General features: G+C 58.3%; 3 protein-coding genes across 3 annotated transcripts; 1 reads left to right on the top strand and 2 right to left on the bottom strand.

The window, feature by feature from the left end:
- LOC105488163 (N-acetyltransferase 14 (putative)) lies at positions 1-2,695 on the bottom strand. The gene is made up of 3 exons (XM_011752015.3): positions 2,331-2,695; positions 1,811-1,930; positions 1-1,160 (listed from the first exon to the last, which is right to left on the bottom strand). The coding sequence occupies exons 1-3, from the start codon at positions 2,691-2,693 to the stop codon at positions 612-614; spliced, it is 1,032 nt and encodes a 343-aa protein (XP_011750317.2). The 5' UTR covers positions 2,694-2,695; the 3' UTR covers positions 1-611.
- A 368-nt stretch (positions 2,696-3,063) lies between these two features.
- LOC105488164 (zinc finger protein 628) lies at positions 3,064-10,709 on the bottom strand. Its single transcript, XM_011752016.3, has 2 exons — positions 10,565-10,709; positions 3,064-6,371 (listed from the first exon to the last, which is right to left on the bottom strand). The coding sequence occupies exon 2, from the start codon at positions 6,364-6,366 to the stop codon at positions 3,181-3,183; it is 3,186 nt and encodes a 1,061-aa protein (XP_011750318.1). The 5' UTR covers positions 6,367-6,371; positions 10,565-10,709; the 3' UTR covers positions 3,064-3,180.
- A 12,494-nt stretch (positions 10,710-23,203) lies between these two features.
- C20H19orf85 (chromosome 20 C19orf85 homolog) lies at positions 23,204-24,476 on the top strand. Its single transcript, XM_071087901.1, has 2 exons — positions 23,204-23,572; positions 23,984-24,476. The coding sequence occupies exons 1-2, from the start codon at positions 23,400-23,402 to the stop codon at positions 24,474-24,476; spliced, it is 666 nt and encodes a 221-aa protein (XP_070944002.1). The 5' UTR covers positions 23,204-23,399.
- The last annotated feature ends 1,070 nt before the right edge of the window (positions 24,477-25,546 follow it).

Raw genomic sequence — 25,546 nt, 5'->3', positions numbered from 1 at the left:
CACAGCGGTTCCAGGCTTTATTAACAAACGGTGTAAAAAACCAGATGGGTCTGGGGGAAGGGACAGGGCTGCCCATCTCAGCTCTCGACCGACCTTCCCGGAGAGGGGCCAGGCCTGGCAGCCCTGTGCACCGCGCCCGCTAAGCAGTCAACCTTGTCCCCTCCAAGCACAGGCATCTGACCCAATCTGGGTCCCAGGGAGGCGGAGTCGCAAACCCTAACTCGAGGGCATATTCTGCTGGGCCTCCTCTCCCCCTCCCCAGATAGCTCTCCCAGGCTTGGGGCACGGACTTTGCAGACATCCACCGGGGAGATTTCTCAGTGCAGACAGAGCTGAGGTAGGGGTTTTGGAGAGGCTGACCTCGAGAGGCCCCTGAGGGCCAGGAAGGAAAAGGAGTCATTTCACTCTTAGAAGCTCAAACACTCCAGACCTCACACTGCCGACTGCCGGGCACAGGCCAGGCTCCTCCCCTCGGCAGGCCTCTGTTTCTGGGCCCTGGGTGGCTGAGGACTCACCGAGGGAGAGCACGTAAAAGTACCTGCACACAGTAGGCGCTCTTCAGGTGCTGGCGCCCCTCCCTCCTTCCCTGCCCTGGCTGTCAGCCTGTAGCCTCACAGGTCTTTGCTGAATTCCCTCACCAGCGTGTAGCCCAGGCAGCCCCAGCCCCCCTCGGCCTGGTAGCCGCAACCCTCCAGCATCCCCGCCACTCCCCAGGCAGCCACAGCCACTGGGACCACGAGCCGGGCCCGGGGCTCCCCCATGCCCCCAGCCCAGGCCCGAGCCCGGGCCTCCGCGAAGGCCAGCAGCCTCCTGCCCACGCCCCGGCGGCGGTGCCAGCGAGAGACAGACAGGCGGGTGACCCGGGCCCCGTCCCCTGCGTTCGTGCCAGGGGCCAGGGCCAGGACCCCACACACGTCACCGGAGCCCCGCACGGCCACCCAGGGCCCCCCCAGGCCACCCGGTGGAGGCAGTGAGCCCCATCGGGCCCGCAGGCCCAGCTTCACCGCAGTCACAGCCAGGAACACCGGCAGGAGGAGGGCCAGGGCGAAGGAGGCCAGGACAAAGCGCAGGCCGCTGCTGGCCGCCGCCAGGAGGAGCAGGGCTGGCGGCCGTGTCAAGGCATGGAGGGCCACGCGGTTTTCCGTGTCCTTCACGCCGGCCTGTGGGCAGGAGGGGTGGCTCAGCCATCCAAAACACTAGGGCCTCCTAGAGAGAGGTAGACCCTGCCCGGGGTGGGGCGAGGGCTCCCAAATGGGAAGGGAAAGCAGCACAGTCCGATGGTCACCAGTGTGGCACGCTGGGTGTTGAGTGAATGAACGAGAGTGAATGATGGATGGAAGAATGAATCAGGAGCTGTGGGGGCACTCAATTCAGTAGCAATGCCGCAGTGAGGCGCCAGGGAAGTAGGGACAGGGAGCCTGCCTCAGGCTGGAGTGGAGGCTGGAGGGGGGCTGCTAGGCTAGACTGGGGGGCTGGCTATGCTTTGAAGAGCTGGGGTTGGAGGCACAGAGCTGGCTGTTGCACTGGAGTGCCGGGCCCCCTGGAGATGCGAGACTAGGGAGGGCGTTAGTGCTGCGGTCCCAATAGGGCTGGGGGGTGAGCCCCCGGCTGCCACACCTGCTGCAGCTTTCAGCAGCACCTCCAGCTGCTGAACACCTTCCCGGTCCCCAGGGCGGCTGAGGACCAGGAAGAAAAGATCCCGCTCCGGGGGTTCAGGCTGGCTCAGGTGGGTGGGAGGGGGTGGCTGAATCCACTTGCAATGCCCCCGCTTCCAGCCACTCCCAGGCCCCCTGGGGCCCCTGCCTCTCACCTTCAGCATCTCCAGCACCAGGGGCTTCTCATCCTCCCTCATCTCCCGCACTGACAGGTGGCTGGGGGCCATGGCAGGCCCCAGGCCCCCGCCCCCAAGAAGGGAGCTGGCGTCGTGCACCTGGTGAGAACACAAGCAGGTCAGCGCCAGGGGGGCACCTCTGTCCCCAAAGCCCCCCGAGGGGTGGGGAGCAGCAGCAGCAGCACTTCCCCGATCAGGACAATGAGAGCCCTCGGGACCCACAAGCGAGGCTCTGGGCAGGACAGGCGCCCCCCACAATACTCAGCGACCTTGCTAGTCTCCAGGACCCCCCTCCCCCGTATTACTCAGCGATCTACACTCCTAAACACGCTGTGGACGCCCACACTTTGCAGCACGGGGCTCCCTCCCAGGCACGGGGCCACGAGCCCCCTCCCCACATGCCGGAGAACGGACCACGCTCGCTCCGCCCCGGTCCCCAGCGCCCCCTCCCCCACAGTCGTCCCCGTCCCGCGCCACAAGAACAAGGACCCGCAAGCACCTGCACGGGTCGCCTTTGGTCCTTTGACAGGGTTTCGGGAGCGGGTCTGGAGGGGGTCGTCGGCGGAAGTGACGTCAGACCGCGCGCGCTGGGGGCGGGGCGTTGCCCGCTGCGGGTCGTAGCAACCGTTGCTAAGCTCCCGGGAGGGCGGGCGGGGAGCAGTGACCCTGCGGCGGGCCGGGAGGTGACCTCTCCTATCCCTAGAGAAGGAGCAACGGGGAAAGGGGACCTGGGGAAAAAGGGCAGCGGGCGCCGGCAGGAGACGGGCGGCGGGCTGGGGACCAGCGCGAGCTCCCGCCCCACGTTCCCTCGTTGCTGAGCAACCTGAGCGCGGGGCAGCGATGCCCGCGGGTGGATTCTCATGGGTGCCGCGCTCAGCATCCCCCAGCCCAGCGGCGCCCCACCCCCCCCATCCCCAGGGACCCCATTCCCCCCACGGGGCGCCCGGGCTCGCAGGGCCCTCCCGCATAAGGATCCCCCTATTTCTCAGACGAGGGGTGCAGCAGGGCGACCTACAGTGAACAAGTGGCGCTCCCTGGAGTCAGATGCCACCACCTCCCCACTGTAATGACCCCTGCGTCTTTTGGTTTCAGGACAGGGGAACTGAGCCCCACGTAGTGGCTGGCCCCAGGACGCTGACCCAGGACGCACGAGTTAAGACTCCATGCTCCCAGGCGGGGGCTAGGACCATGACTTTCCCCCTCCGCTCCCCTCAGGAAAACAGAACACAGGCGGGGAGACTCGGGTCTTTATTAGGCAAGGCCAGCCTGCAGCACCCCGCCCCGCCCCGCCCCGGCTGGCAGTGAGTCGGGGTCTGTGTGTGGGGCGGGAGGGGAATCACTGGCTCTCCTCAAAACGTGTGCACCAGCTGGACTGCGGGTAGAGTCTGGACAATCTGGATGGAGGGCAGGCCCTGCGGGGTCATAACACCAGGCCCAGCTCCTGCGGGGACCACTTGTACCATCTGGGAGGCTGGAGCCGCGGGGAGCCCCGCGGGGCCCGAGGCTGGGCCTGAGGGCGGTGGGGCCAGGAGCTGCAGCGTGGCGGCGCCTCCTCCAGTGTTGCTGCTGTCCAGCAACTCAGTGGCTGGGGCGCTGCGGATGATGAGGAGTTTCTGTCCGGGTGGGCCGGTGGCAGGCGGCTCGGTCAGCCCAGGGGAAAGGGTTTCTACCTCCTGTACGCAGAGCTGGGTCTGCTCGCCATCGGCCCCGCTCAGCACCAGCACGCTCTGCAAGCCCTCGTCCGTCTGGAGTGTCTCAAAGAGGACATCCTGGACCACACCGGTGCTGGCCTCACCATCCCCCGCCTCCCCGGGGCCGGGGCCCGTGAGCAACTCCTCAGCTGCTCCGCTCTGAACAACCAGCAGGTTGGGCGCCTCAGTAGCCACAGCTCCCCCACTGGAATTGGAAAGCTGGCCGGCCACAGGCTGGAGCTGGACCGTGGTCACCTCCTGTGCTGGCTGGAGCTGGACCGTGGTTACTTCCTGTGCTGGCTGAAGCTGGACCGTGGTCACCTCCTGTGCTGGCTGGAGCTGGACCGTGGTTACTTCTGGGGCTGGCCGGAGGGACTGGAGCTGCACCCCACTCACTTCCTGTGGCCCTGCCTCCCCACCCCCCACATTCTGCAGAACGATGAGGCTCTGCGCTGCCCCGCTGGCCCCTGCGCTGGCCGCTCCCTGCACCCCTAGACCCCCAGGGCCTGGCAGCCAGACCACTCCCGCCCCCTGGCTGGCTTTCCCCACTGCCCGCGGGCCCTGCCTTGCACGGCCGCTCCCAGCCCCAGCACTGGAGGAGGGCAGCAGGATGAGCTTGGGAGGTGCAGGAGGGGGCGGAGGTGTAGGGGGTTGCACGCTGCTAGGGATCAGCTGGAGGCCCTGGGCAGTTTGCACCAGGAGGAACGTCTGAGAGTTGGGCGCTGCTGGCCCCAAGCTCGGGGCCTGGGCCGTGCCCCCCGCCACCTCGAGGGAGAGCGTGGCCTGGAGGTGGGGCAGGACATGGACATCTTGGGTGGCTGGCGGGGCCCGGGCGGCAGCCAGTGGAGCAGGGGGCTGGGAGCCGGCGGCGGGGGCTGTGGTGCTGGGAGCCGTGGTGGCCGGGGCGTGCGTCCTCAGGTGCCGCTGCAGGTAGGCGGCCATAACGAAGCCGCGACCGCAGATGGGGCAGGTGAAGGGGCGCTCGGCTGAGTGCGTGCGCTGGTGCAGCAGCAGGTTGGAGGAGTGGGTGAAGGTCTTGGGGCAGAGCGGACAGCGGAAGGGCCGCTCGCCCGTGTGCACACGCTGGTGCTGCCGCAGGTTGGAGGTCTGCGCGAAGCTCTTGCCGCAGACACCGCAGGCGTGGGGCCTTTCGCCAGTGTGCACGTGGCGGTGGCGACGCAGGCACGACGTGTTGCGGAAGGCCTTGCCACACTCCCCGCAGGCGTAGGGCCGCTCGCCCGAGTGCAGCCGCAGGTGGTACTGGTAGTGGGACGACCATTTGAAGGTGAGGCCACACTGGCCGCAGGTGAAGGCCCGCAGGCCCGTGTGCACGCGCTGGTGGATAGCCAGCAGGGAGGAGCGCTTGAAGGCCTTGCCGCACTCGCCGCACTGGTAGGGCCGCTCGCCCGTGTGGTCCCGCAGGTGGTAGCGCAGCCCGGAGGAGCCCTTGAAGGCCTTGCCGCACTCGGCACATTTGTAGGGCCGCTCCGCAGACGCGGGGGCGGACGGGGGTGGTGGCGGGGCGGAGGCGGCAGGCGCCAGCGGTTCCTGGGGACAGGTCACCTCGGCGGCCTCAGCCTGCGGAGGCGGGCGCCCGGCCGCCGCCTCTTCCACGTGGCACTGCTGATGAGCCAGGAGGCTGGCCAGCTGCGGGAAGGAGCCGTCGCAGCTGCCGCAGCGGAACGCTTGCCCGCCGGCAGTCCCGTGGCTGTGCTGGTGGCGGGAGAGCCCGGCCACCGTCCGGAAGGACTTGCCGCAGGGCAGACAGGCAAAGCCAGGGGCGGGGGCGGCGGCGGGAGGAGGGGGCTGCGGCAGAGGGGACGGTGGCTGGTCGGCCTTGGGCGCCTCGGCGGGTGCGTCCTGGGGCTGGGGCGCCGCCTCCGGCCCGGGGCACGGCTGGTGCTCCAGGAGCAGCTCCTCGCTGCTGAATCCCTGCTCGCAGCCATCGCAGCGGTACACCAGCTCCACCGTGGTCTCCGCCGCCGCCAAAAAGAGCTCGGGCACCACGGGCGGGGGCGGGGGCGGCGGGGCGGGGGGCGCGGGCGGGCTGTGGGGCTGGAGGTGCCGCTGCAGGTAGGCGTCGCACACGAAGACCTTGCCGCCACCACCGCTGGGCTCCCGGGGCTGGGGGGGCGGGCCCGCGGGGGCGGCACCCGGGGCGGGGGCAGGGGCGGCGCCGTGGGTGCGCTGGTGCAGCAGCAGGTTGGAGGAGTGGGTGAAGGTCTTGGGGCAGAGCGGGCAGCGGAAGGGCCGCTCGCCCGTGTGCACGCGCTGGTGCTGCCGCAGGTTGGTGCTCTGCGTGAAGCTCTTCCCGCAGACGCCACAGGTGTAGGGCCGCTCGCCAGTGTGCACATGGCGGTGGCGCCGCAGGCTGGACGAGTTCTTGAAGGCCTTGGGGCAGTCCGGGCACGGGTAGGGGCGCTCGCCTGTGTGCTGTCTTAGGTGGTACTGGTAGTGGGACGACCACTTGAAGGCCAGGCCGCACTGGCCGCAGATGAAGGCCCGCAGGCCGGTGTGCACGCTGCGGTGGATCTGCAGCAGGGAGGAGCGCTTGAAGGCCTTGGGGCAGTCGGGGCACTGGTAGGGCCGCTCGCCTGTGTGGCCTCGCTGGTGGTAGAGCAGGGCCGAGGAGCCCTTGAAGGCCTTGGGGCAGTCTGGACACTTGTAGGGCCGCTCGCCTGTGTGCGTGCGCTGGTGGTGCAGAAGCCGGGACGACCACCGGAATGACTTGCCACACTCCCCACACTCATACTGGGCCGCCGGGGCAGGGGCTGCAGGGCCTGGCTTCTCCCCGGCCCCCTCCGCAGTAGAGGCCGGGGCCATGTCCGCGTGGGAGCCAACCATCACACCTGGGGGAGGGATTCCGGGTCAGGGGCTCACCCCCGCACTGGGTCATCTCAACGCCAAACCCACACACTACCTCCCCGGGTCACCCACTTTGCAGGGGACCTTCCTTAGGATTAGGGTCTCCAGTGGTCCCAGTTTGCTTGGAACATGAGCAGGTGCCAGCGATGCTGGACTTTCAGTGCTGAAATGGAAACTCCCCAGCAAACTGGTGGTCACCCTCCTTAGGAGGCTGGCCAGGTCTGAGAAGGCGGGGCCCCGCCTTCAAGAGAGCAAGCGCTGCCTTTAGGAGTCTGCTCACTCCCTCTACAGACAGGTAGGGTCCCTGAAGACCACACACAAAGGGGCTCTCCGGGCTCTGCTCCTTGCTGCTCTCCCTCTAAGACTTTATCCTCCGCCTCGGCCTCAACACTCCTCCCACTGCCATACCCTAAACCTCTTCCTGCCAACTAAATCCTCCTCATGGGGCCAGACACGGTGGCTTACGCCTGTAATCAATCCTAGCACTTTGAGAGGCCAAGGCAGGCAGATCACCTGAGATCAGGAATTTGAGACCAGCCTGGCCAATGTGGTGAAACCCTGTCTCTACTAAAAATACAAAAATGAGCCCAGCGTGGTGGCGGGCGCCTGTAATCCCAGCTACTCAGGAGACTGAGGCAGGAGAATTGCTTGAATACAGGAGGTGGAGGTTGCAGTGTGAGCTGAGATCATGCCATTGCACTCCAGCCTGGGCAACAGAGAGAGATTCCGTCTCAAAAAAAAAAAAAGTGTCCTCATGGTCTGAGCCTGGAACAACCTACTTCCCACCACCACAAAGCCTTCTAGGTCACTCCCGCTTGGTGCTTCAACTCCCCAAATCCTTAGACTGTAGCCCATCCCCATCTACCACCCAGCCCGCCCTGCCTCCTCCAGCCAGCCCACATCCTCACTCCCGCCTGACTCTGCACAAATGCTGCAGGTGGCCATGACAGGCACCCCCTTGCCTGGCCTTGCCTGGCCTGGCCTCAGTCTCACTTTGCCTTCATGCCCATGAAATCTGCAGCCCCCTCACCATCACCCTCCCTGGCTCACACTACATGTCTCTGGTCCATGCACTCGCAGGTGTGCTGCTTTCTCCTGACACCTCCAACCCCTCCTCTCCCCTCCTGTTCTTGGCAGGCAACCCTGTCCTTGATCATGCCTCTGTGAAAATAAAGGTTCTCACATTCTGACCACGATACCAGTGGTTCTCAACTGGGACAAATTGTGCCTCTGACCCAGGGGACATCTGGCAGTGCCTGGAGGCATTCTGGGTTATCTGTTAACTAGAGAGGAAAGTGCTCCTGGCATCTGGTGGGAGGAGGCCAGGGATGCTGCTCAACACCCTACAATTCACAGGACGGCCCCGCAGCCGAGAACAATCCCAGCCACGATGTCAACAGTGCGAGGTCCAGAAACCCTGCGTGGTCCTTTCCCACAGGCCTGACCCGGTGCCCATGGACCCTGCCTTCCCACCCACATCCTCCACTTTTCCTCCTCTCCTGGACCATTCCCATGTGCAGAACCAACAATCTATGTCTCCCATCTTTAAAAACCAAAAATCTTTTCACTCCACTTCCCTGTCCAGCTGCGAACTCATTTCTCCATTCCTTCATAGCAGAGCAACTCCAGTGTCAACCCGCTCTTTCCCCGCTCAAACCCCTTCAGTCCCACACTGGTGCCCCCACTCCACCACGGCCTCGGTGGTGCATGGCCCGCAGTGGCTCACCTGTCGCTGGGTCCGTGGCCCGCCTCCCCTTGGCCTCCAGGATACCTCGCTCCCTCGCTGTCCTCCTTCACCTGTCACCCCCTCTCAGTCCCCAGCCTGGTTCCTTCTCACCTCCCTGACCTCTCGATATGGGAGCACCCGGGGCTCGGGCACCCCTTGGTCCTCTTCTCTCTGTCCTCTCTCCCTGGGAGCCGCCACCCACTCTCAGGACTCCACCATCTACGAACAATGACTCCAGGTCTCCAGCGCTGTGAGACCTACCCTCTGAATACCACACCACCTGCTAGACTGTGCCATCTGAACGCCTCGTAGACACCTCAAACTTAACGTGCCCAAAATCTATAGTCTTTTGCTCCTCGCCCCCAACTTCTACTCCATCCATAGCTTCTCCATCTCTGAAAACGGCAGCGGTCTTCTTCCTCAGGCCAGAGGCTCCTCGCCTCCTCTCGACCACCTCTGTCAGCAGATTCCCCTTCCAGCCGGAACATATCCGGGATCTGGCCGCTTCTCACAGGCCTCCACCTTGATCTGAGGCACTACTGTCTCTCTCCCAGGCAGCTGCAGCAGCCTCCCCACGGATCTCCGTGTTTCCACCCGTGCCCTGCCCACCCTTCTGTTCCCAATACAGCAGCTGAAGTGAACCAGTCAACAGGGAGGGCTGGGCATTGCATTCCTGTGCTCAGAAATCTGCCACAGCTCTGGTCTTCGAGCCTGCTGACTTCCTGCAGGCTGCGGCCTGTCCCCTCCCTGACTTGTCCTCCTGCTGTCCTCACCGGCCCCCTACCCCTGGTCACTCTGGTCACCCAGGATGGCCAGGCAGACCTGCTCCCACTTCAGGGCACCTGCCTAGAACCGCCCCTTCCTTTCCACCTGTGCCCACTGCTCTCTTTCGCCTCCGAGTCTTCGCTGAAATCCACTCTGTGAGAGCTTCCCTGACAGCCTTATTGAAATCTACAATCCCGTCCAACTCCCCATTCCCTTTTCCTGCCTTATTTTCCCCCACAGCGATGATCACCTTTTAATGTACTGTACAGCCAGGGATTCTCAGCCTCAGAATGGTCTGTGGGGCCAGACCTGTCCTGTGCACTGTAGGGTGTTTAGCAGCATCCCTGGCCCCTGGCCTTGACCCACTGGACGCCTGACATTGGCCTATGAAGCCTTCCCCTACACTGTCCACAAAGCTCACTCCTGCACTTCCAAGTCTTAGCCGCAATGTCGCCCGAGGGGAGCACCGCTGCCCCCAGATGAGAACCGCTGCCCCCAGATGAGAACCGCTACTATTATGACCAGTGTGTTCTCTGTTTTATTCTGTCTCACCATGCTAGAATGTCAACGCTGTGAAAATAGGGGCTTCTGTCTGGTTCACTGTTGTATGCCATCCCAGTGCCTACAATAATGTCTGGCAGAGTGTGTGCTCAGTAAACAAGTTTTAAATGAATGAAGCCTGGGCATCCCCTTCGGACAAGCTATAAGAACTTCTTGGTTTTTTGTTTTGTTTTGTTTTTTGAGACAGGGTCTCACTCTGTCACCGAGGCTGGAGTGCAGTGGCGCGATCTCGGCTCACTGCAACCTCCGCCTCCCGGGTTCAAGCGATTCTCCTGCCTCAGCCTCCCGAGTAGCTGGGATGACAGGTGCGTGCCACCAGGCCCGGCTAATTTTTGCATTTTTACTAGAGACGGGGTTTCACCATGTTGCCCGGGCTGGTCTTGAATTCCTGGTCTCAAGTGATCCGTCCGCCTCGGCCTCCCAAAGTGCTGGCACTACAGGCGTGAGCCACCGCGCCCAGCCAAGAACTTCCTTTTTAAAAGGTAAGCGTACCCTTTAATATGTAAGCAGGTTAGATCGCGCCATTGCACTCCAGCCTGGGCAACAGAGACTCCGTCTCCAAAAAAAGAAAAAAAGGAAAAAAAGAACCTTCTGATCCTAAGAAGCTGCACGTGCCTTTGAGAAGGCCGAGCATCTCCTTAAACGCGATATCCGTGCCCTGAAACAGCGGGGTCCCATTTAGCAAGAAGAGAGCATCCCCTTTAAAAGGCCGCGCCACACCCTTTCAGCAGGCTGGACTTCCCCTTTAAGGGGATGCTGCCACTGCAGACCCATCTCCACCTTTGTTGAGCTAAACTAGGGATCGTTTTGAAGCAACCAGGACTCAGGAGTTTTTGCTTCAACGTTTGGGAAACGGCCACTGGCTTTTAATGAGATAACCGCCTTTTAAGGGAAAAAGTTTGTTTTAAGTCAGAAAGCTTCTGTAAAAATGCAAAGCCTGACCCGCCCTCTCAATGCAGCCCCTTGCCCTTTAAGAGGGCGGAGCCGGCCCAGCGGGCAAAAGTCGGCGGTGAAATAGCGACCTCCCCTTTAAGGTACCCCTTCCGGCTTCACGCTCCCCCCTCCCACCCCCAACGTCTCCGCCCTCCGGTCCCTCCCCCCACCCCCGCCCCTCCGGTCTCTCACCTGCGGCCCCAATCGGGGGAACGAGGGTGGCAGCCCCAGGACCTTCTCGCGGGGGTCGACGGGAAGGTGGGGCCCCGGCAGCGGCGGTGCAGCTGTGGGGGCCGGGGAGGGGGGGCGGGGGCGCACTCCCTCCCAACGGCCCCCGGCGCGAGGCACCCAACCTTTATCGGCAGCCTCTCGCGCACACAAACCCCGACGTCTCCGTCGGCGCGTCACGACGCACGTACGCCGAGTTCCCGCCCCCGGACCCTCCCATTGGCTGCCCGAGTCCTCGACGAGGTCGGGCGCAGGCGGTGCGCGGCATCCTGGGAGTTGTAGTTCTCGCAGTTGTGGTCCCCGACTCCAGCTGTCAGGTCTTGGGGGCCGAGGCCCCGGTGAGCCCCAGGCGGGGGACGGCCAGCTCGAGACGCGCGGTCGCAAGTTCACCTTTATTAGTCCCGATTCCCTCTCATCTGCAGAAAAATCCTTCCATGCACCACGGTTGTACAAAACTCCCTCCCATGAAGCGGGCCCCGCCCCCAGGGTGTAATCGCTCCTGCGGGAAACCGAGGCCTGGAGCGCTTTCCGTCCCTCAGTAGAGCCACGTGCTCAGGATTTTCGGGCGTGTGCTTCGTGCACGCTCATCCAGACGCTGCAGAACCTGGTTCCTGCTGGGCAAAGGTCCCTTCAGGGAGCCTGGAATCCAGAGACTCCTTACGGGGTTTTCGTGGGAGACCGAGCTGCTCCAGAACCCTTTTCCACGCCCCACCCCCGCCCAACCCAGCGTTCCAGCCACGTTGGCTTTTCTGAGGGTCATGCAACGCAGTTTCTCAGCCAGAGCACTAGTGCCATTTGGGATGGACTCTGCCGTGGGGACTGTCCTATGCACTGTAGGGTGGTGAGCAGTATCCCGGGCCTCCACCCACTAGATGCGGGTAGCATCCCCCAGCCCCGCTCCACACACCCCTTAGGAGAGCTCAGAATATCTCCAGATGGAGATCTTCGCGGTGGCTCACACCTGTAATCCCAGCACTTTGGGAGGCTGAGGCAGGCAGATCACTTGAGGTCAAGAGTTCGAGACCAGCCTGGCCAACATAGTGAAACCCTGACTCTACTAAAAGTACAAAAATTAGCCGGGCACGGTGGCAGGTGCCTGTAATCCCAGCTACTCAGGAGGCTGAGGCAAGAGAATCACTTAAACCCAGGAGTTGGAGGTTGCAGTGAGCCAAGATCATGCCACTGCACTCCAGCCTGAGTGACAGAGTGGGACTCCGTGTCAAAAAAAAAACAAACAACAAAAAAGAATATCTCCAGACATTGCCAAATGTTCACTAGTTGAGAGCCACTGCTCAAAGGCAGTCCCCTCGGCCTGAAGGCCATTCTGTATGCTGTTTCTCAGACCAGAAGGCCCTTCTGCCCTTAACCCATCCCTGCCCAGCAAGATTGTGGGGAAAAGAAAGAGATTAGCCTGTTACTGTGTCTATACAGAAAGAAGTAGACATAAGAGACTCCATTTTGTTCTGTATTTGAGATGCTGTTAATCTGTGACCCTACCCCCAACCTTGTCCTTGCAAGAGACATGTGCTGTGGTGACTCAAGGTTTAAAGGATTTTGGGCTGTGCAGGATGTGTCTTTGTTAAACAAGTGCCTGAAGCAGCTTGCTGGTTAAAAGTCATCACCATTCTCTTAATTTCAACTACCCAGGGACACTTACACGGCCAAAGGTCGCAGGGACCTCTGCCTAGGAAAGCTAGGTATTGTCCAAGGTTTCTCCCCATGTGATAGGCTGAAACAATGCAGCTAAAAGGTTTATGGAGATATTTGCATATGCATCTCAAGGCACAGCATTTTCCTTTAAACTTATTCATGTCACAGAGATCTTTGTTCATATGTCTTACTGCTGATTTCCTCCCTACAATGATCCTATTGTCCTGCCACTCCCTTATCTTTAAGATGGTAAAGATAATTATCAATAAATACTAAGGGAACTCAGAGACCGGTGCCGGCGTGGGTCCTCTGTAAGCTGAGCTCCGGTCCCCTGGGCCCACTTTTTCTTTCTCTATACTTTGTCTCTGTGTCTCATTTCTTTTCTCAAGTCTCTCGTTCCACCTAACGAGAAACGCCCACAGGTGTGGAGGGGCAGGCCACCCCTTCAAAGATCCCGCTGGAAAGCCTCCTGTGCTAGGTGGTGTCCCTCTTACATGCTCAGCGACATTTATCTATGTCCCATGACAGCGGGGACCTTTCATGTCTTCGCTGCCCACGTATTCCAAACCAGCATGGGCCCTGATGGAGAAGCAGACGGTACTTGTTTGTTGAATGAGTGGATTTTTCCAGCCTCCCACACCGTTTCCCAAGTCCACAAGCAGGCTGGAACTCAGGGCTGATCTGCGCTGATGTGGCCCCACCCCTACCTTACAGGGTCTTGGTGGTGATATCTCCGTGCATTCGTGCGTGTAAAACCCCCTGGCATCCAGCTCAGCCCAAACATTCCTTTCACGTCAGCATTAACCACACAAAGCGGCTGCCATGCGGGGTGGGGACACAGATGGGAATGCGCTGCCCAGCTGGCTGCCAGGCCAGGAAAGCCCAGAGGTGCGGATCCCACCTCCATCCCCCTTGCCTCAGGCCATCTGGGTCTCTGCAATAGTGAAAGGGGTCCTCAGCTTAGCCCCCCTCACTTACCTGCCCACCCAGAGGCATTACAAAAGGGATGGGACACCCAGCCTGGGCAGTTTAGCAAGACCTCATCTCTACAAAAAATTAGAGGCTGGGCACGGTGGCTCACGCCTGTAATCCCAGCACTTTGGGAGGCCGAGGCGGGCGGATCACAAGGTCAGGAGATGGAGACCATCCTGGCTAACATGGTGAAACCCCATCTCTACTAAAAATACAAAAAATTAGCTGGGCGTGGTGGCGGGCACCTGTAGTCCCAGCTACTCGGGAGGCTGAGGCAGGAGAATGGCGTGAACCTGGGAGGTGGAGCTTGCAGTGAGCCGACATCGTGCCACTGCACTCCAGCCTGGGCGACAGAGCGAGACTCCGTCTAAAAAACAAACAAACAAAAAGAAAAATTAGCTTCATATGGTAGTACATGCCTTTAGTCCCAGCTACTCAGAGGATCGCTTGAGCCTGGGAGGTTAAGGCTGCAGTGAACTGAGATTGCACCACTGCACTCCACCCTGGGCAATAGAGCAAGACCCTCTCTCAAAAAAAAAAAAAAAAAAAAGAGAGAGAGAGAGAGATGGGCATGGCTAAGACTGGCGCTTACTCTCCACACCATTCTCCACTTTGCAGCCAGAAGGTGAACAAAGGTTTTGAAGTCAATGGCCTCGGGCAACCTGCTGTCCCTGAAAAGGCGGTGGGATTCAACTGGTTTGTTTTCAGAACAGCCTAGCAGCCCCTTGGAGACAGTGACGGGACTCAGGCCAGCCTTGCGTCCAGCACTTTCCAGGTCAAGGAGGAGTCTCAGGGACCCAGACGGGGAGGTGGGGTTTTCCCCCAACCCCCCGGATCCTCTGTGTAGCCCTTCAAGGGATGTCATCAGGTCCCTCATGCTGACAAGTAAACAGAATCAGCTGGGTGCAGTGGCTCATGCCTGTAATCCCAGGCCTTTGGGAGACCGAGGCAGGCGGATCACAAGGTCAGGAGTTCGAGACCAGCCTGGCCAGCATGGTGAAACCCCCTCTGTACTAAAAATACAAAAATCAGCCGGGCATGGTGGCACGTGCCTGTAGTCCCAGCTACTCAGGAGGCTGAGGCAGGAGAATTGCTTGAACCCGGGAGGCGGAGGTTTGCAGTGAGCCAAGATTGTGCCACTGTACTCCAGCCTGGGTAACAGAGCGAGACTCCGTCTCGAACAAACAAACAAAAACAGAATCAAATAGCCGAAGACATGGATAAGATCATACAGAATCCTCAGCTGCAGCTGTTCCAGGCCCAGCAGCGCTCCCACCCACAGTCCAGACCGGAGCTCCACCCCAGGCCCTGTCCTGGGAGCTGGGGTCATAGCAATGTGGAGGGGAAAAGCCAGTAAAAAAACTCACCGTCTCAGTGAGCTCACAGAACCTCCCAGGGCATGCAGTGGGAATCAAGAAGACAGACTACCCACTGCGCAGTGCCGTGGAGAAAAGCCAAGCAGGAGATACAGCTTCAGGGCAGTGAGAGGACCTCCAGAGCCTCCAATGCACGACCAAGCAGATGCCCAGATGTGCACCCCTGCACCCCTGCAGGCCCCAGATGTTTCTGTTTCTAGCCAACAACACCAGGTGTCTTGGGGGCACGGTTTTCCCCACCCCAACTAGATCAGGCTCCTTGCCCAGCCTCACACTCTGAGCCCTGCCACCTGCCAGCCAGGAAAACCATTCAGCCTTTCCAGGTACCCACCCTTTCCTGGGGACTGGCCTGTCACTCCTGCCCAGAGGCCCTGCACTTGGGAGATTCTTCTCCATCCACCCCGATCCCAGGAGGATCAGCCTAAGGCTTTAGAAGGAACCTGCCACTCCCCTTCCCTCCCTCTGTAGAAAGTGGGGTCAGGGGCTAGAGAAGGTATCTGGAGTAATGACTGGATTCCCAGGGCCAGAGACTAAAAATAAAACATCCTTTTTCAAACAAGTCGAGTAAGGAACCAGAGATGCATTTTAGACCAAAGGCAGAGGGGATGGGCAAAGAGAGTCACTGGTTGTCAGCCATCCCCAGGGACAAGGGACCCAGGGGGCAGGCCCATGCCTCCCACAGGCTTAGGATGCTCCCTTCTTTTTTTTTTTGGAAACGGAGTCCCACTCTATTGCTCAGGCTGGAGTACAATGGCACAATCTTGGCTCACTGCAACCTCGACCTCCCAGGTTCAAATGATTCTCCTGCCTCAGCCTCCTGAGTAGCTCAGATTACAGGCATTTGCCACCATACCCAGCTAATTTGGCTGGTCTTAAACTCCTGACCTCAGGTGATCCACCTGCCTCGGCCTCCCAAAGTGTTCGGATTACAGGCACAAGCCACGGTGCTCCTCCCTTCTGACATCTCTTAAGGCCCCTATGGCAGCCCCAGCAGGCCCCGAGCTAATGGGCCTCTCCACTCAGAAGGGGTGCGATCCCCATTTCACAGCGGGGTAAGGCAAGGCCCTCTGAAGTCTCATGGCCAAGCCACAGAACCAGGAAGTAATTCCTGCAACCCAGAAGTGGTTGGACCAGGAATGTGCCCAACCCCAGAGTCCACCCACTTCCAAGGCCTATTGAGCAGGTCTCACATGCACGGTCAGGCACTCATGGAGGCTGCCCAGGACATGGGAGCCAGGGGAGACTCCACATGCAGCCTGGGGGAAGCCAGGGCAGACTCGCTGGAGGAAGCAACAATACACAGGGTTCCATCTGCACAGGTAAAACATTCCTCTAAGTGCAAAAACAGAGACAGATACATGCTAAATTTCCTCCCTAAGAGTGGCTGCCACCTTCTACGATGACCCCCAGGGACCTGTGCCCTCATGTGAGTGCCTTTGCATTATGTGGATGTGATGGTTATGTGATATGGTGAAGGCAAGGGGGGTCTTAGCAGATGCGATCAAAGATCCTGAGGCCAGGCACAGTGGCTCATGTCTGTAATCCCAGCACTTTGGGAGGCCGAGGCGAGTGGATGACCCGAGGTCAGGAGTTCGAGACCAGCTTGGCCAACATGGTGAAACTCTGTCTCTACTAAAAATACAAAAAATTAGCAGGTCGTGGTGGCGGGCACCTGTAATCCCAGCTACTCGGGAGGCTGAGGCAGGAGAATTTCTTGAACCCAGGAGGCGAAGGTTGCAGTGAGCCGAGATCGCGCCACTGCACTCCAGCCTGGGTGACAGAGCGAGACTCCATCTCAAAAAATATATATATATAAAATATATATTATAAAATATATATTATATAAATATATAAAATATAATATATAAATATATAAAATATATATTATATATTTATATAAATTTATATATTTATATATTATTTATAAATTTATATATTTATATATTATATATTTATATAATTATATATTTATATATATTATATAAATATATAAAATATATATTATATATATTATATATTATATATATTTATATTATATATTATATTAATATATTTTTTTATATATTTATATTATATATATAAAAAAAGCTGGGCCTAGAGGTCAGAGATGGGAAACGCAGAGATTCTTCTGCTGGCCCTGAACCCAGGACTCCATGCATTCTTCAGAGGCACTGAAATGAATGCTGCTGTGTCAACTTGGGAGCGGACCCCAACCTCAGATGAGACCCCAGCCCTGGCCCACTCCAGGATTGCAGCGACCCTGACCAGAGGACCAAGATAAACCATGGTGCCTAGATTCCTGGCCACGGAACTCTGAGATAATGAATGTATGTTGTTTAAAGCCATTGCATCAGTGGCTAGTTCTTACACAGTATAGATAGCGAATACACTCGTTATATATACGAATCTGCTAGGACCCCCATAACAAAGTTCCACACTGAGTGCTCCCAAAAACAGAAACCTTTTTTTTTTTTTTTTTTTTTTTTTGGAGACGGAGTCTCGCTCTGTCGCCGAGGCTGGAGTGCAGTGGCCGGATCTCAGCTCACTGCAAGCTCCGCCTCCCGGGTCTACGCCATTCTCCTGCCTCAGCCTCCCGAGTAGCTGGGACTACAGGCGCCCGCCACCTCGCCCGGCTAGTTTTTTGTATTTTTTAGTAGAGACGGGGTTTCACTGTGTTAGCCAGGATGGTCTCGATCTCCTGACCTCGTGATCCGCCCATCTCGGCCTCCCAAAGTGCTGGGATTACAGGCTTGAGCCACCGCGCCCGGCCCAGAAACTTATTTTCTCCCGGTTCTGGATACGGAAGTCTGCAGTCAAGGTGTCTGGAGGGTTGCTTTACCCCGAGGCCTCTCTCCTTGGCTTGCAGACGCTGTCTTCCTTGTGGGGCCTCGATGGTGACCCCTCGGTGCGTGTCTGTGTCCTAATCTCTTCTGTAATTGACACCATCAGATTTCGTTAGGGCAGACCCTGATGACCTTGTTTAACTTCATTGCTTCCTTCCACCCTCTCTCTCTCCCTTCCTTCCTTCCCTCCTTCCTTCTTTATCGAAACAGAGTTTCACTCTTGTTGCCCAGGCTGGAGTGCTATGGCGTGATCTCGGCTCACCGAAACCTCCATCTCCCAGGTATAGGCGATTCTCCTGCCGCAGCCTCCGGAGTAGCTGGGATTACAGGCGTGTGCCACCACGCCTGGCTAATTTTGTATTTTTAGTAGAGACGGGGTTTCTCCATGTTGGTCAGGCTGGTCTCGAACTCTTGACCTCAGGTGATCCTCCACCCGCCTTGGCCTCCCAAAGCGCTGGGATGACAAGCGTGAGCCACTGCACCCAGGTTAATTGCTTGTTTAAAGACTTTATCCTAATATTGTCCCACTCTGGAGCATGGGGGTCACAACCTCAACACTGGAATCTGGGGAGACACAGGCAGCCACGGCCAGCCTTCTCTCAGAAGAAGAGTTGTGAACCAAACACGACAGGGTTGGCCCCTCTGCTTCTGGGTTGGGAACACCAGGGTGATGATACATTGTGACTCTGCTATCTGTACATTTTAACAATAAATTTTAAGGGGGGCTGGAGGCAGTGGCTCACGCCTGTAATCCCAGCACTTTGGGACGCCAAGGCGGGTGGATCGCCTGAGGTCAGGAGTTCGAGACCAGCCTGTCCAACATGGCGAAACCCCGTCTCTACTAAAAAATACAAAAATTAGCCGGGCGTGGTGGTGGGCGCCTATAATTCCAGCTACTTGGGAGGCTGAGGCAGGAGAATCTCTTGAACCCAGGAGGCAGAAGTTGCAGTGAGCCGAGACTGCACCATGCACTCCAGCCTAGGTGACAGAGAGACACTCTGTCTCAAACAATAATAATAATAAAATAAATTAAGGGAAACAAGGTCCCACAATAACTGGATAAGAGGGAGCAGATAGCAGATGAGTGGATGGGGACAGGGAAGGACACACCGTGCGTTGTCCCTGGCTTCCTGGCCTGGCCCTGACACCCACATCCAGATTGTAGGGGGATTAGGGGGTGGGGTCTCCACATTCCAGCTGTAGCAAGGCCTGCAAAGGAGGCTGGGGGCAGGGTCTACCCCTGCCCCAAACCCTCTATGGTTCTCCATCACGCTTACCCTCATGGCCCAACCTGCCTGGCTCACCTCCTCCATTGCTGGGCAAAGCAAGGTGCTCCACAAATGTTTGCTGAATGACTAAATCCACCCCCAACACACACAGCATTTCAAGGGCTGGGATAGGGAAGAGGAGCCTGTAAGTGTAGGTCCTCAACAAACACCCCATGAAGCCCGCTTCTCACCGTGCTTGATGGTTCTCAACGACAGGAGACAGGAGAGGGCCCCAAGTTCTGGGGCCGCACCCCTTGAGCCGGGCCGCCCAGCACCGGCCAGGCGGGCGCCCCCTGGTGGACAGTCCCGAGGCCGCAGCCTGCAGGCGGCCCCCCTGTGCATTCCCGGCCGGCCTGAAAAGGACAGAGCTGGCCGGCGGAGGTTGCTCTTGGCCCCCGGGCTGTGGAATGCAAATTTTGAAATAAGAGCTACCAGATGTGAATACATACGATAAAGTGTGTATCAAGGTAGCAAAAGTCATGCCCCAGCCACGTGACAGGACCAGCCTGAGCCCCTTCCCGGCCCTCAGGGCCAATCCTTCCCTTCCCATCTTCCAGAGACCCAGGGGCCCTCTCCCTTCGGCCTCTTGCCAAGGGACCCTGGATCCTCCCCTCTGTGCCTGAGACCTGGAGCGGAACAGGACAGGAAACCTTCAGGCCACCCCCAACACCACAGGCGTGAACCAGACTCTCGGACCTCTTGAGGCAGGAGAATAGCAGAGGAATTCGGGGAGGCAAAGGGGACCCTTGGACGTAGGTTAGCTTAAGCAGTAGCAGAAGCAAAACGTGTCAGATGGCAGAAGCAGGACATGCGAAATAAGGGAGGAAGCAGTGAGGTGGAACATGCAGGATAAGGAAAATAAGCCAGAAGGACTCGCAGTAGCAGTTTGGTCACGAAAAATAAAGCTGAAGATGAGTGATTTGGTGAGAAGAGATAAAGTGAGATTAGGCAAGGATGAGCAACTAACCTACAAGAGATAAAGTGAGGTTAAGCAAGAGATGAAAAACATATAAAAGGCCATGAAATGTATGGCCAGGCGCAGTGGCTCATGCCTGTAATCCCGGCACTTTGGGTGGCCGAGGCAGGCGGATCATTTGAGATCAGGAGTTCGGATCATTTGAGATCAGGAGTTCAAGACCAGCCTGGCCAACATGGTGAAACTCCGTCTCTACTAAAAAACACACAAAAGTTAGACAGGCATGGTGGTGCATGCCTGTGATCCCAGCTACTCTAGAGGCTGAAGCAGGAGAATCACTTGAATCCGGGAGACGGAGGCTGCAGTGAGACAAGATCATACCACTGCACTCCAGCCTGGGCAACAGAGCAAGACTCCATCTCAAAAATAAAAAACAGGACGCTCAGGCCTGTAATCCCAGCACTTTGGGAGGCCGAGACGGGTGGATCACGAGGTCAGGAGATCGAGACCATCCTGGCTAACACGGTGAAACCCCGTCTCTACTAAAAATACAAAAATTAGCCAGGCGCGGTGGCGGGCGCCTGTAGTCCCAGCTACTCAGGAAGCTGAGGCAGGAGAATGGCATGAACCCGGGAGGCGGAGCTTGCAGTGAGCCGAGATTGCGCCACTGCACTCCAGCCTGGGCGACAGAGAGAGACTCCATCTCAAAAATAAATAAATAAATAAATAAATAAAAATTAAAAAAATAAAATAAAAATAAATAAATTTTTAAAAAGAGTCCTTTTAAAAAAAAAAAGGCCATGAAATGTAACAAACCAGGGCTGATCTCATCTCGGAGAGCTCAGTTTGCTCTCCCCTCTGAGAGTGGAATACTGTGCTTCATAAGCGTTTGCTCCTTTCCTTTGCTGTCTGTGCACGTCTCATCCAATCCTTTGTTTTGGACACCAGGAGACGGGAACTGCACGGTACCACCCCGAAACAATCTGACACAGACACACACACGCACACACACAGACGACCTGCCCTAGGGAAGACAGAGAGACAGAAACAGAGAAGCTGAGAGACAGGCAGTGAAGAGCATTCAGAGCCTAAAACGTAAACACTGAGAGAAACTCCAGAGATGGTGAAAGAGACAGAGACAGGGAGAGGAACCAGAACACAAATGGGGGAGATGAAGTCAGAGAGACAATACAGAGGAGAGAGGCTGGGCGCGGTGGCTCTCGCCTGTGATCCCAGCACTTTGGGAGGTCAAGGCAGGAGAATCGCTTGAACCCAGAAGTTTGAGACCAGCCTGGGCAACATAGTGAGACCCCATCTCTACAAAAGAAAAAAAATCAGCCAAGCATGGTGGCAGGTGCCTGTAGTCCCAGCTTCTCAGGAAGCTGAGGTGGAAGGATCTCTTTAGCCCAAGAGGTCAAGGCTGCAGTGAGCCAGGATCACACCACTACAGTGCATCCTGGGTGGCAGAGCCAGATTCTGTCTCTAAAAATAGATATATACAAACATACACACATACATAGATGATAGATCCATAGATAGGTAGGTGATAGATAGTTGATAGTGGAAAGAATTGTAGACAACTCAGGGATGGACAGAAAGCCACGAGGAACAGAAGAGGAAAGAGCAAGAGCAGGGGAGATGGAGAGATAGCAATGGGGCTAGTGCGAGTCACAGACAGCTGGCAGGCAGAGGGACGAAGGGGCAGAGTACAAGAGGCTGTCTAGGAGGCTGCAGACCCTTGGAGACACCCAAGAGAAACAGGGGAGGCCCATGATGTCCCCGACACAGACACCAGCCACACCAGGCCCAGCAGCCCCACCTGTGCAGTGGTTCAGCACAGTGGCAGTGTCAAGCATGGCAGAGGTGGCAGTCAACGTGTGTGTGCCGTGGCTGGTGAGGGCACTGGGTGTCTGGCTGTCCTACTGCAGCTGGTCTCACCATGCTCTGCTGACAGGAAACTGGACCTCTGGCAACATCACTGGCTGCACTCAGCCTCAGCTCCCAATATGTCCCCACCTGCTTGCTGGCCCCCACCCTAGGCCTGGTAGGACCTCAGCTGCTGACCTTGCCCATAGTACTGCTGGCCAGTGAGCGGGCCTGGCAAAAAACTCATGACATCAGGCTCAAATCCCTGCTTCAGGCAGGAGAATCAGCGCGTGCGGTTCTAGGTACTAAGCCGTGATCATTTCTTTTTTTTTTTTTTTTTTTTTTTGAGACGGAGTCTCGCTCTGTCACCCAGGCTGGAGTGCAGTGGACGGATCTCAGCTCACTGCAAGCTCCGCCTCCCAGGTTCACGCCATTCTCCTGCCTCAGGCTTCCGAGTAGCTGGGACTACAGGCGCCCGCCACCTCGCCCGGCTATTTTTTGTTTTTGTTTTTTTTTTTTTTGAGACGGAGTCTTGCTCTGTCACCCAGGCTGGAGTGCAGTGGCCCGATCTCAGCTCACTGCAAGCTCCGCCTCCCGGGTTTACGCCGTTCTCCTGCCTCAGCCTCCCGAGTAGCTGGGACTACAGGCGCCCGCCACCTCGCCCGGCTAGTTTTTTGTATTTTTTAGTAGAGACGGGGTTTCACCGTGTTAGCCGGGATCGTCTCTCGATCTCCTGGCCTCGTGATCCGCCCGTCTCGGCCTCCCAAAGTGCTGGGATTACAGGCTTGAGCCACCGCGCCCGGCCTTTTTTTTGTATTTTTTAGTAGAGACGGGGTTTCACCGTGTTAGCCAGGATGGTCTCGATCTCCTGACCTCGTGATCCACCCGTCTCAGCCTCCCAAAGTGCTGGGATTACAGGCTTGAGCCACCGCGTCCGGCCTACCGTGGTCATTTCTTACACCAACTTCGGGAAACACCCTGGCTTCCCAGCGCACACCCCCGAGGGTGGGTTCTGAGCAGAGACTGAGGCTGTCACACCTGGCACTCCCCCACCCAACCTGAGACCCAGGGTCCCCGCTCCGGCCAACACCCTTCCAGAAACAAGGGGGCCCGGCCCATCCTCTGCCTCCCACAGACACCGGGGGTCCCAGTCCCTCCACAACACACCCTGGGGGAGACTGTGCCCTGTTTTCTCGTCCCCTCCCATCCTGCCTCACCCCTCTCCTCTCCTCTCCTCCCTCACTCTGCTGCTCAGGATTCTATGAGCCCCAGGATTTGGGGGGCAACCCCCCAGGAGCCAACCCCTCCTGCAGTCTGGAGACCTCGGCCCGCAGCAGCCCCTTTGGGAGCCTCGGTTTCCCCTCCTAAGGCCCTGGGCTGAGCAGAGGGAGGGAGGCACAGGTGTGTCTGGGGGTGAGTGGGCAGATGCAGCCCAGCTCCCCTCCCTCCCAGCCCCCTCCCCACGGCTCCAATTAAGGGTCCTCCACGCTCGATCGCTGCATTTGACTCACTGGCGGCCTCACCTCCCGAACCACGCCTTTGTTCCCTTAATTGGCCATCTCCAGGCACTATTCTCTGTCCCCCGCTGGCGTGCGCTGGTCCCATATCCTAGGTCCAACTATGCGCTAATTGGGTACTTACAGGGCCCCAGAAAGCCCCTCCCCTCCCTGTTCCCTGCCTTCCTATATCAGCCCCCACCTGCCAGTCCCTCGGACTTCAGGTCGGGCTCCTGGGAGGTGGGGGCAGGGTTAGGGTGCAGTGGGGAGGCCTTGGCCCAATCACCAGCCCTGCCTCCTCCCCAGTCCGGGGTACCTGGGCCTCCAGAGTCCCCTGCCCCACCCTGCTCACAGATTTGGGGGGTACTTTGGTCAGCAGTATTGTGGGGAGTTACTTCAGACCACCCCGGCCATGCATCCCGGGGTCCCCGAAGGCCCTGGGGTCTCCGAGCCCGGCCCCCGGGAGCTGTGTGCCTTCGTGAGCGGGGCAGCTGCCCACATGCTGCGGGCCCTGCAGCCCCGGCGCACCCGACCCCCCAAGAGGCGGCCCAACCACAGAAGGTTTCTGCACAACCAGATCTGCAGGTGAGGGGCTGTGGGGAAGGTGGGAATGGGAGGGGGAGGAGGGGGACGAGCAACCAGCACCCTTGGCTTGAGGAGACCAGGCACAAAGAGGAGCAGCCCCCAGGGCTGGATGCCAGCAGCAGTCAACATGCATTTATTGAGTGCCTACTGTGTGCCAGGCCAGTTACCAAAGCAGATAAAGTTCCTTGCTGTCGTGGAGGTTGTGTTTTCACGGGGGTGGCAGGCGGTCAGGACTCACCAAAATAAATAACTAGCATGGTGTGATGCAACCACATGGGTGAACCTTGGAAACATGATGCTGGCCGGGGGTGGTGGCTCAAGCCTGCAATCCCAGCACCTTGAAAAGCTGAGGCAGGAGGATCACTTGAGTTCAGGCGTTAGAGACCAGCCTGCTCACATCTGTCTTTACAGGCAGTTCACCAAGATTGAGGCCGCCACCCAGCGCCTGGCCCTCTCCATCCTGTCACAGGAGGCACCTCCCCAGAGACCCTCGCTCCAAAAGCCACCCCCGCCGCCTCCATCCCCCTTCCTGGGAGTGGCCTGTGCTGTGGCCCCCACTGAGGCTCCCCATGCCAGCGCCAGCCTGAGTCTCACTGCCCTGGACACCTCTACCCTCGACCTCTTTGACAACATTGTGCTCACCCCAGAGTGTACCTCAGTGCCACGGGACCCCTCCTCTGGTCCCACTCCCCTGCCAGTGCTGGGTCTGTCCTATCTCGACCTGGGCCAGCCGGACCTGAAGCAGGTCCCACGTTTCTGTGGCCCCCTGCCCCTTCCCCAGCATGCCCTGGGGGAAGAGGCTGATCTCGCGGCTCCCGACTGGGGTTGGGTGGACTGGTGGGAGGTGCCTCGTGCCTGGGATTCTCAGGGGATCCCTGAAGGTTGGGGGACCAGCTCCCCATAAGGCCAATCACAACCCAGTTCAGAACCCAGGACAAGCCAGAGGCCCCTCCATGACAGCTCTCCAGCCCTCTCCAGGAGCCCCCAACCTGTCCACTCCCTACCTGGCAGCCCCTGGTAAAATAAACCAACCCAGACCACCTCCTCAGACCACTGCCTCAGGGGTCTCCTCCTGGGCCCAAGGGCCCCCCTCCACCTCTTCTGGAGGCCCCATTCTTGCTTTCTCGCCTTTCCCCTTCCTTCTTCCTTGCCGCATCTTGGCATCCACCCCTCGCTCTCAGCCGGACTTACCTCTGCCTAATGTCTGCTTTCCTCTCATTTATTCCCAAAGACGTATGGAGCGCCTGCTATGGACCAGGCCCAGGTCTAGGACTTGAAGATTCAGCAGTGAATGAGGCAGATGGGATCCCTGCCTCAGGGAGCTCCCCGTTCTGTGTGCATGTGTGTGTTTTGGCGGGGAACTGACAATAAAAGAGTATATCCATGCATTTTTCAAAAAGCAAGATTCATTTCCAATTCAGATTGGAGTTAGTGCTGAAAAGAAAATAAAACACAAGGCCGGGTGCAGCGGCTCACACCTGTAATCCCAGCACTTTGGGAGGCTAAGGCAGGCGGATCACTTGAGCCCAGGAGTTCAAGACCAGCCTGGGCAACAGAGTGAGACCTCCGTCTTTACAACAAAATAAAAAAATTAGTCAAGTGTGGTGGCGCATACCAGTGGTCCCAGCTACTCGGGAGGCTGAGGTGGGAGGATTGCTTGAGCCCTGGAGGTTGAGGCTGCAGCGAGCTGTGATCTTACCACGGTACTCCAGCCTGGTTGATAGAGCAATTTTTTCTTTTTTTTTTTTTTAATGTTTCAAAACAATTAAAAACAGCGACCTGATGGAGGGGCTACCTGACACCACGTGGTCAGGAAAGGCTTTGAAAGCCTGGAAGGCTGGGCCATGGGAAGTCCTAGGATTCCAGGCTGAGAGAGCACACGTGCAAAGGCCCTGCAGTGGGACATTGAGGGAACAGCAAGGGGAGACCCATGTGGCTGGAGCGGAGTGAGCAGGGGGAGTGGTGAGAGGCAAG

The sequence above is a fragment of the Macaca nemestrina genome, chromosome 20, assembly GCF_043159975.1.
Source record: "Macaca nemestrina isolate mMacNem1 chromosome 20, mMacNem.hap1, whole genome shotgun sequence".
NCBI classification, from domain to species: Eukaryota; Metazoa; Chordata; class Mammalia; order Primates; family Cercopithecidae; genus Macaca; species Macaca nemestrina.
Note: the sequence above shows the minus strand (reverse complement) of the source record. Positions and strands in the feature narration are given on the sequence as shown.

Excerpts from the sequence above, each read along its gene's own strand:
- LOC105488163 (XM_011752015.3), bottom strand. The coding sequence starts at position 2,693 with ATGAGAATCCACCCGCGGGCATCGCTGCCCCGCGCTCAGGTTGCTCAG. Across the intron at positions 1,931-2,330 it reads ACCAAAGGCGACCCGTGCAG|GTGCACGACGCCAGCTCCCT; the intron begins GTGCTTGCGGGT and ends TGTTCTCACCAG. Across the intron at positions 1,161-1,810 it reads TGGTGCTGGAGATGCTGAAG|GCCGGCGTGAAGGACACGGA; the intron begins GTGAGAGGCAGG and ends TCCTGCCCACAG.
- C20H19orf85 (XM_071087901.1), top strand. The coding sequence starts at position 23,400 with ATGCATCCCGGGGTCCCCGAAGGCCCTGGGGTCTCCGAGCCCGGCCCC. Across the intron at positions 23,573-23,983 it reads CTGCACAACCAGATCTGCAG|GCAGTTCACCAAGATTGAGG; the intron begins GTGAGGGGCTGT and ends CTGTCTTTACAG.
- LOC105488164 (XM_011752016.3), bottom strand. The coding sequence starts at position 6,366 with ATGGTTGGCTCCCACGCGGACATGGCCCCGGCCTCTACTGCGGAGGGG.